Consider the following 9,180-nt stretch of genomic DNA (forward strand, 5'->3'; position numbering starts at 1 on the left):
TAAAATCAAGATCTTACCTAAAACCGGAAGGAGTATAAAAAATCGTAAAATACTAACGTAAAAGAAATCATAAAAAATCGTAAAATCGTAAAATTTTTTGGAATTTTGAAGAAATCATTTTTATTAAAAAAAATCGTAAAATCTTTTCTTTTCTTGTTTATATTTTTTTAATACATTTAAAATTTTCTTTAAAAAAAATCTTGGGGGCAGCACCCTCACCCTACTTGTACAGACATAACTTCTTCTTTTTTCTGGGTTCGCCATATGGATGAATATGATCATTGTTCGTTTATTTATCCAGGTACAGTTTGGAATTTTGATGAAATCATTTTTATTAAAAGTTTGAGAATTTTTTTTTAAAAGGGGTGGGTGATTTAGGTCAAGTAAAAAAAAAAGATTTAGGAAGATTGAAAAGAAAAAAAGTAACATAGGTCCAACCATGATAGTTAAAATCAAGATCTTACCTAAAACCGGAAGGAGGATAAAAAATCGTAAAATACTAACGTAAAAGAAATCATAAAAAATCGTAAAATCGTAAAATTTTTTGGAATTTTGATGAAATCATTTTTATTAAAAAAAATCGTAAAATCTTTTCTTTTCTTGTTTATATTTTTTTAATACATTTAAAATTTTCTTTAAAAAAAATCTTGGGGGGGCAGCACCCTCACCCTAATACATTTAAAATTTTCTTTAAAAAAAACTTGGGGGCAGCACCCTCACCCTACTTGTACAGACATAACTTCTTCTTTTTTCTGGGTTCGCCATATGGATGAATATGATCATTGTTCGTTTATTTATCCAGGTACAGTTTGGAATTTTGATGAAATCATTTTTATTAAAAGTTTGAGAATTTTTTTTTAAAAGGGGTGGGTGATTTAGGTCAAGTAAAAAAAAAGATTTAGGAAGATTGAAAAGAAAAAAAGTAACATAGGTCCAACCATGATAGTTAAAATCAAGATCTTACCTAAAACCGGAAGGAGGATAAAAAATCGTAAAATCCTAACGTAAAAGAAATCATAAAAAATCGTAAAATCGTAAATTTTTTTGGAATTTTGATGAAATCATTTTTATTAAAAAAAATCGTAAAATCTTTTCTTTTCTTGTTTATATTTTTTTAATACATTTAAAATTTTCTTTAAAAAAAAATCTTGGGGGCAGCACCACCCTAATTGTACAGACATAACTTCTTCTTTTTTCTGGGTTCGCCATATGGATGAATATGATCATTGTTCGTTTATTTATCCAGGTACAGAACCAAAACCCTCAAAAGCCCTGAATAGGAGAAGCAAACTCAACGAAAACAATGATAATCAAAAAGAGTTACCAGAACTTACAACCGACCTATTGGAGCTAATTGCTAAACGTCAAGATGTGGCAGGCTTTTGTGGATTTGGTGCTGTTTGTAAGAGCTGGTTGGAAATCTATGATAGATCAAGGGAAGATTTCTTGGAATCCCAAGCACCAATGGTAGTTCTTATATCATCATCACAAGACAAACGAGAATGCTATTTGCATGACATTGCTAATGGCAAGACAAAAAAGGTTATGTTGCCTAACATAGTTAGCAAATTCTTTGTTGGGTGTTCAGCAGGATTCTTGATCTTAGAAGACATATATCGTGAAATTTTGCTTATAAATCCTTTCACTGGACATCAACTGAAATGTCATGCACCACATTTTAGCCTTATAGGCAAATCTCTTCATGACAAAATCATTGTGGCATCAACTTCGTCCCCTAAAAGTTATGTCATCCTAGCCATCTCCAATACTATGCGTGAGTTGCAGGTCTTTCATTTTAAGAATAGTCGTTGGTTTACTTGGCTATTTCTCAGGCAAGAATGGGTGGACATAGCAATTTTTAAGGGTCATGTTTATGTTGTTACAAAAAATGCTGAATTAGGGGAATTGAGGATAAAAACAACAGACTCCACAAGTGTAGTGTTTAATTGGCTCAGAGTGAGAAATACCCCTAATGTGAATTACTTTTATCTTAAGTTGGTTGTTTCAAATGATCAACTTTTAATGGTTGATTTTGTTCCTGAGGAACATTTGAATATTTACAAGATGGACTTTGAAGCAATGGAGTGGGTTAAGGTGGATGAGTTGGGTGATCAAGCTTTCTTCTTTGGGAGAGCATGGGGTTCTGCAATGAGGAAACCAGGTAGGTGGGGAGGTCAAAGCAACTGCGTGTATTGTCTTGACACTCTATCCAACATGTGCTGCATATACTCAATGGAGGCTCAACTGATTAGCAAGTTCCCATTTGTGGAAGATTCAATTACTTCTGAATTATCCTCAATTGGTTGGTATTATCCACACCAGTGTATCAAGGTAGATTATCTCAATGAGGATTAGGGAATATTAGGATAGGATATATAATGTTCATTCAACATAGATAACTCTATTTATGATTTTCTTTTCTCTTTCATTTTGTCCAATTTCTTTTTTTCAAAAAGACTTCATCTGTCACTGCTAAGAACTTATATTTTGGCATTGTTATATGAATAATATGAACGTTTAAAGATAGTTCTATTGGGTCTGGACCCTATTTTTCATTTCATGGGCCCATTGCCCACCTGTAATGTTGCACCCTACCCCTTTGAAAAAAACAATACAGAACCCAATGAGAGAAAGAGGAGAGCAACACCTTGCGGGAGAGACAAAGGTGCAATTTTGCAAGAGAGAAAAACCACAACAAGTGAAGGTCTTACATTGTGTGTGTGAGACAGAAAGAAAACGAGGAGAGAGAAATAGTGAGAAGAGATAAAATATATTGTATCTTTGATATTCTCTTACCAATCCAAGGGTGAGATCTTATCGGAATAATCTTAAATTTTAGGTGAGTGTTCTTCATATATATTACTCAACATCTAAGAGTTACTTTGTGTCAGGGGAGTTCATGGTAAAGGACTATTATTAATGGACTAAGGTTATACCAATCTTATTAAATTCATGGGTCCATCCACTTATATCCACTTCATTAGCCTATTACCAACTAATATGAGACTCATTGCATTTGAATATTTCAACAATCTCCTTCTTAAGTGTGAAACTCAACATTGGTATGCTTCCCCTCAACTAAGTACCATATCCAGGTCCAAAGTACTCAATTTCGCCTATAGTCAATCATCTGGCTAACTCGAGCCCAACCCAGCTATGATACCAATTGTCAGGCAGGTCCAAGGGAGAGCCCGTGGCAGGGGATCACCACCAATAAGCTAAGTTAGTCCAACCATATCAAATGGGCCCCTTCACTTATATATACTTCGCTTAAGCTAAGTTAGTCCAACCATATCAAATGGGCCCCTTCACTTATATATACTTCGCTTAGCCTGTTACCGACCAATATGAGACTTTATTACACTAGAATATTCTAACACTTTGTGATTTGGAGGTTTAAGGAATTGTAGTAAGGATTCTCACTTTTAGACATTTTTAGGTGACTTTCCTCCTTATTTTTTTTTTTCTGAATTTCCATCTATTTGAGGATGTATGTGAATTTGTTAACTTATTGTGTACCAATTATTATTGTTTGGTGATAATAAAAGATTCGAGGGGAATTCAGATAAAAGTTTTGTGTGACAATTGTGTTAGTGTTGTTCTTGATTCTACTTTTTACTGTTTACTTCAACTTGCATTACATTAATGAGAAATACACTTCTCCTATTGTCTCAACTCGAATTCCATGTTTTAATTTTCAAAATTTTGTGGGCTCTACAAAATTTTCTTTCTGCTTGAAATTGTCAACCTTTCTCCTATGAGAGGTGTTAAGCCCTACATTAATTGTGGATAGATACTTCATTGGTAATGTGATAATACTTTACTAGCATGGACTCAAAACAAATCCAATACATTCTATTTTTTTTAAGTGTTGTTTCTCTTTTATAAATGATTTATTTAAAAGAGAATAATACTAGATCCCCACACACATCACCTCATATGTAATAGCTTTTACATTTGATTGCATATCTTTTTTTTTTGAGTAAGTACCCTTTTTAGTCCCTGGCAATATCCACGAAGCCCTTTTCAGTCCCTAGCAATAAAAAAGGGACAAATTGGTCCCTGAAATAACAAAAAAGAGGCCACGTTTGTAACAGCCCGTTGTACACCGGTATTGTTAACATTAATTATGATATTAAGCGCAGTTACAATCACAACAATTCATTTATAAAAATGCGAATAAACCTTTTCCGATTATTACACGAGCATTTAAAACTATAAAAAGCGTAATAATAAAAAGCTGTGACCGTAACTGTAAACTCTTGCGGAATACTTATTTAAACTATTTTTATGTCTTACTTTACTTATTATAAGTTACTAAGGGGTTCCCATAAACCCACTTAGCCAATTTCTCAACTTTACGTTTTTACCTTTCCGAACATGGTTCACTAATTATTTTTCTGCGAACACACCGCTTAAAACCAGACTTTCCTCTCAGGTTATATTTTTCTTACTTAATTCCCTTTCTAAAAAGCTATCACACGCTTTAATCGGAGCTCGTTTGCTCCGGTTATCGCCGTTTGAAGTTGGATAAGCAAAACCGCCAACCAACCCAAAACAACTCAAAACCTCTCTCACTCCACGAATTTCTGAAGCAAATCCACTCATCCAATTGTTCTCAAATTTGTACGCTACAAACTAGACATCTCAACCTTTAATTTGATATATCATAGCTTAATTTTACTGAGAAACGAAGCGGGAATTAATTTCCCAAAAACTGCCAGAAACAGCCCCTGCATAAGGGGGTTCTGGACAGTCTGTGTTCAACGACTCCTACAGGGCTTCACAAACCCAGAAATTTCTCATATTTTTGAAAGCCATGTAGGGGACACCTCAAGCTTTAAAATGGCGTATGGCACGTCCCTATCGGACCTCTGTGGAGAGAGATATGCTCTCCCGAAGTTCGCCTAAAATCTGCCAATTCTACCGAAAATTCGCCAGAGTTTCCTTTGTTTTTCTTAAAATCCCCAAATTTGCCTAAGCTCTCTAGTACCTCAATGTACCTAATAATCCAATGGGTGGCACACACAAGGACCGACAATGCCTTGGGGCACTTACAACCCAACTCAGTTTATATTTATTACACAGTATAACTCACTTTATAATTCTTAACTTGTTTCAATCATCAAGTCCATTTTCATGCAATTTCCACATACAATTAATGATAAACCTAAAATAGGCCTAAAGCCCTTCCATCATAGTATATCATGCATCTCTTGTACATTTACAAATTACAACTTACAACTTTAAACTTTAAATTACAACTTACAATTTCATGCTTTAATTTACAACTTGAAACATAAAACTCAAATGACATAAACAACTAGACTTAGGCAAAACGACATGAACAAATATGACATGAAACTCATCCTACATACATATGGGATGTTCATGCCCTAAGTCTAGCCTAGGCCACAAGGCCAACAAAATGAAAAATGATAAAGATGCTCCCAGTAGTCATCCTACGGGCTTCTTGCCCACCACTCCAACGCCACTACTAGCTCCTGAAATAAATTCTCCAAGACGGGGTGAGATATATAGATATATCTTAGTAACCCAGAGGTTCCGGAGAAAACTCCGCCCAATGGCTCACTTCGATGCATATAAGTAATATAAAAAAAAACCACTTTCAAAACGGGATATAGCAAGGGATTTAGAGAAACTGGGGAATATCGGGATATAAAATACGACGAGCTGGAATGGTAGCTACCAATACCAGGCAACGCCCTCGGCATATAAGCCTACGGGTCTAATCCAAGGCGTGTTCCAAGAACCACAACCAAGGTACCCCTTCCATCCATATACACCCGAGACTTCCTACTGTGCTCTTACCCGGATGACACACCACGACCCTAGGTCAACTGGAACTCCTTCTCGGAGACCTATCCAGTGGAAGTCCGCACTGCCCGAAGGCTACACTGTCTGCTGGCCAGAGACTCGGTACATAAGTACCCTCATAAATGCTACATGCATGCTCATGCTGTTCTACACTACTCATATACACTTCATACCATTACCCTCAACGGGTATGGTGGAACAGAAAAGGGGAACAAGCCCCAGTACCAAGAGGTTACCTCAAATGTTCTTCCACTTAGCTCCACAGTAGCTTAGGTTCCAAGTTTGTTACTCAACAGAAAGCCTACACATAGGACGCTCCCAATTACTCAAAGTTCACAAAACGCATGCCAATCCTCAATTACACATGCATAATCCAATCACTTACCTCAATCCACTTGGTCCAGGACCAAGGGCAATCAACTTATTCACAGTTAAGGATTCAGATCGACGCACGGCAACCTATACAACCATGTACAACCATCAGTATGCGTCAATTTCCATCAAAACGCGAAAACCACAAAATCCTCCACTTCCTCTTGAAGGTTCGGCCAAACAAGGCAAAAATTCAAATTTATTTTTCTAAATTTTCTTTCTCATTTTATTAAACATCCGTAGGTTGCCAAGAGGGTAATTCAAGTGCCGTTTTTCTGTTTTACGTCTTTTAAGCACCGTTTTGCTAAATAATTCACTCTAGGTTCCTTGGTCACCCTAAACACAATTTATTATTTTTCATTGAGGATGTGGTGAATCTTTTAGTGGAAGAAGAAGGAAAAATGAATATACTTGGGATGACACTGTGGGTTCACATGTTTGATTTTCATCTATAGGCTCCACATGAAGATCCGTTGGGGGAAAGAAAGACCGAGATTCAAAGAAAGTGACATAAAGAGAGATAAAGACCTTATGTAAGAATGAAGAATAACACTTGTATCCCTTTTGGGTAGGAGAGTATTTAATGAAGACACACTTGTGAGATTTTCGATCTAGTTTGGACTATTTAAATGTTGGAATACAAACAAATACGACACAACGAAGCATTTTTGGAGGAAGAAAGGAGATAGATCGAAGGGAAAGGAAGGTGATTAGGAAGCAAGATATTGGAGACTAAAATTCAAGGACACGAGATGGCATGCGATTGATGTAGTGAGTACAACTTCCCTCTACACGTGTTTAAGGAGATTCATGGTGAACACGAGTGTGTTAGCAACTTCAAGAATATGCCTACTCTTTCTCTTGGCTACTGTAACAGCCCGTTACGTACCGGTATTGTTAACATTAATTATGATATTAAGCGCAGTTACAATCACAGCAATTCATTTATAAAACGCGAATAAACTTTTTTCCGATTATTACGCGAGCATTTAAAACATAAAAAGGCGTAATAATTAAAAGCTGTGACCGTAACCGTAAACTCTTGCGGAAGACTTATTTAAACTATTTTTATAACTTACGTTACTTATTATAAGTTACTAAGGAGTTCCCATAAACTCACTTAGCCAATTTCCAAACTTTACGTTTTAAACCAATTCGAACTTGTTTCACTCTAAGTTTTTCTGCGACCAAACCGCTGGCAACCAACCCTTCTTCTTAGATTATATTTTGTATTACTTAATTCCCTTTTTAACAAGCTATCATACGCTCAATTCGGAGCTCATTTGCTCCGGTTATCGCCGTTTGAAGTTGGATAAACAATTAGCCCAAACAACCCCAAAAACAGCTCCAAACCACTCACATTGCTCGAATTACTGCACTTAATCCACTCAACTATTTGCTCTCAAATTTTTATCCTATAAACTAGACATCTCAAAATTCATTTTGATATATCACACGCTTAATTTTACTGAGAAACGAAGCGGGAATTAATTTCCCAAATCCGGTCCAGAATCTGCCTCAGGTGCAGGGGCACATGGGCAGTCCGTGTTTCTCTATTTTTTTCAGGCCTAAGATCAACCCAGAATTTCCTCAAATTTTGACACAAGGTAGAGGACATCTCAACCTTCAAAATGGAGTATGGCACATCCCTAGGGGACCTCTATGGAGGGAGATATGCTCTCCCGAAGTTCGCCTAAAATCTGCCAATTCTACAGAAAATTCGCCAGAGTTTCCTTTGTTTTTTCAATAATCCCAAATTTGTAAAAGATCATTTAAACCTCAAATGTACCTAATAAACACATGATAATACAGTAATAATCCAATGGGTGGCACACACAAGGACCAACAACGCCTTGGAGCACTTACAACCCAATCCAGTTTATAGTTATTACACAGTTTATGCAATAGAGCTCACATTATATTTCTTACTTGTTTCAATCACATAGGTCTCATTCGCATGTAGTTTCACAATATAATCATGTAATCATAACTCTAACATAGGCCTAAAATCCTTCCATCTTTGTACATCATGCCTCTCTTACATTTACAACATACACTTAAATATTACAACTTACGACTTTAACTTCAAATTGCCTTTTACAATATTACAACACCAATTACAAATTTAGACATAAATTTAAATGATACAAACTGCTAGACCTAGGCATGCCAACATGAACAATATGCCAAATACTGAAAATGTTCCTCTATCACCCTGCGGGCCTCTTGCCCGTTGCTCCAACACTACAGGTACATCCTGAAATAAATGCCCCGAGACGGGGTGAGATATACGAACATATCTCAGTAACCAAGAGGTTCTAGAGAAAACTCCACCCAATGGTTCACTTCGATGCATATCAATAGAATACAACAACCACTTTGAAAACGGGATATAGCAAGGGATTTAGAGAATGGGGAATATAAAGAAAACAAAATACGACGATACGGGATGGTAACCCCAATTCCACGTACGCCCTCGGCATATATAAGCCTATGGGTATCATCCAAGGTGTGTTCACAGAAACCACAACCATGATGCCCAAACCAACCAAAACGCCAAAGACATTCCTAGTGTGCTCCTACCCGGATCACACACCATGACCGCAGTCAACTGGAACTCCCTCCTGGAGACCTATCCAGCGGAAGTCCGAAAATGCCCGAAGGCTAATAAAACTGTCTACTGTCCAGAGACTCGGTACCGCAGTACCCATAGCAATAATGCATGCATGCTCATGTGTTCTATACTATTCATACACACTTCCTACCGTTGCCATCAACTGGCAAGGTGGAACAAAAAAGGGGAACAAGCCCCAGTACCAAGAGGTTACCTTAAGTAATTTCCTCACTAGCTCCACAGCAGCTTATCCCACAACTTGGTATACAGCGGAATGCCTACACAGAGGACATTCCAAATCTCTTATAATTCAAACAATGCATGCTAATTTACAATTATACATGCCTTGAACTAAA

At 36.7% G+C, this 9,180-nt stretch overlaps 1 protein-coding gene across 1 annotated transcript; it reads left to right on the top strand.

The window, feature by feature from the left end:
* Positions 1-1,209: 1,209 nt before the first annotated feature.
* On the top strand, positions 1,210-2,355 carry LOC133298181 (uncharacterized). Its single transcript, XM_061497442.1, has one exon. The coding sequence runs from the start codon at positions 1,210-1,212 to the stop codon at positions 2,353-2,355; it is 1,146 nt and encodes a 381-aa protein (XP_061353426.1).
* The last annotated feature ends 6,825 nt before the right edge of the window (positions 2,356-9,180 follow it).

Source organism: Gastrolobium bilobum, unplaced genomic scaffold, assembly GCF_033153095.1.
Source record: "Gastrolobium bilobum isolate Gb01-03AN ecotype WA unplaced genomic scaffold, APGP_CSIRO_Gbil_v1 utg50385, whole genome shotgun sequence".
Taxonomy (NCBI): domain Eukaryota; kingdom Viridiplantae; phylum Streptophyta; class Magnoliopsida; order Fabales; family Fabaceae; genus Gastrolobium; species Gastrolobium bilobum.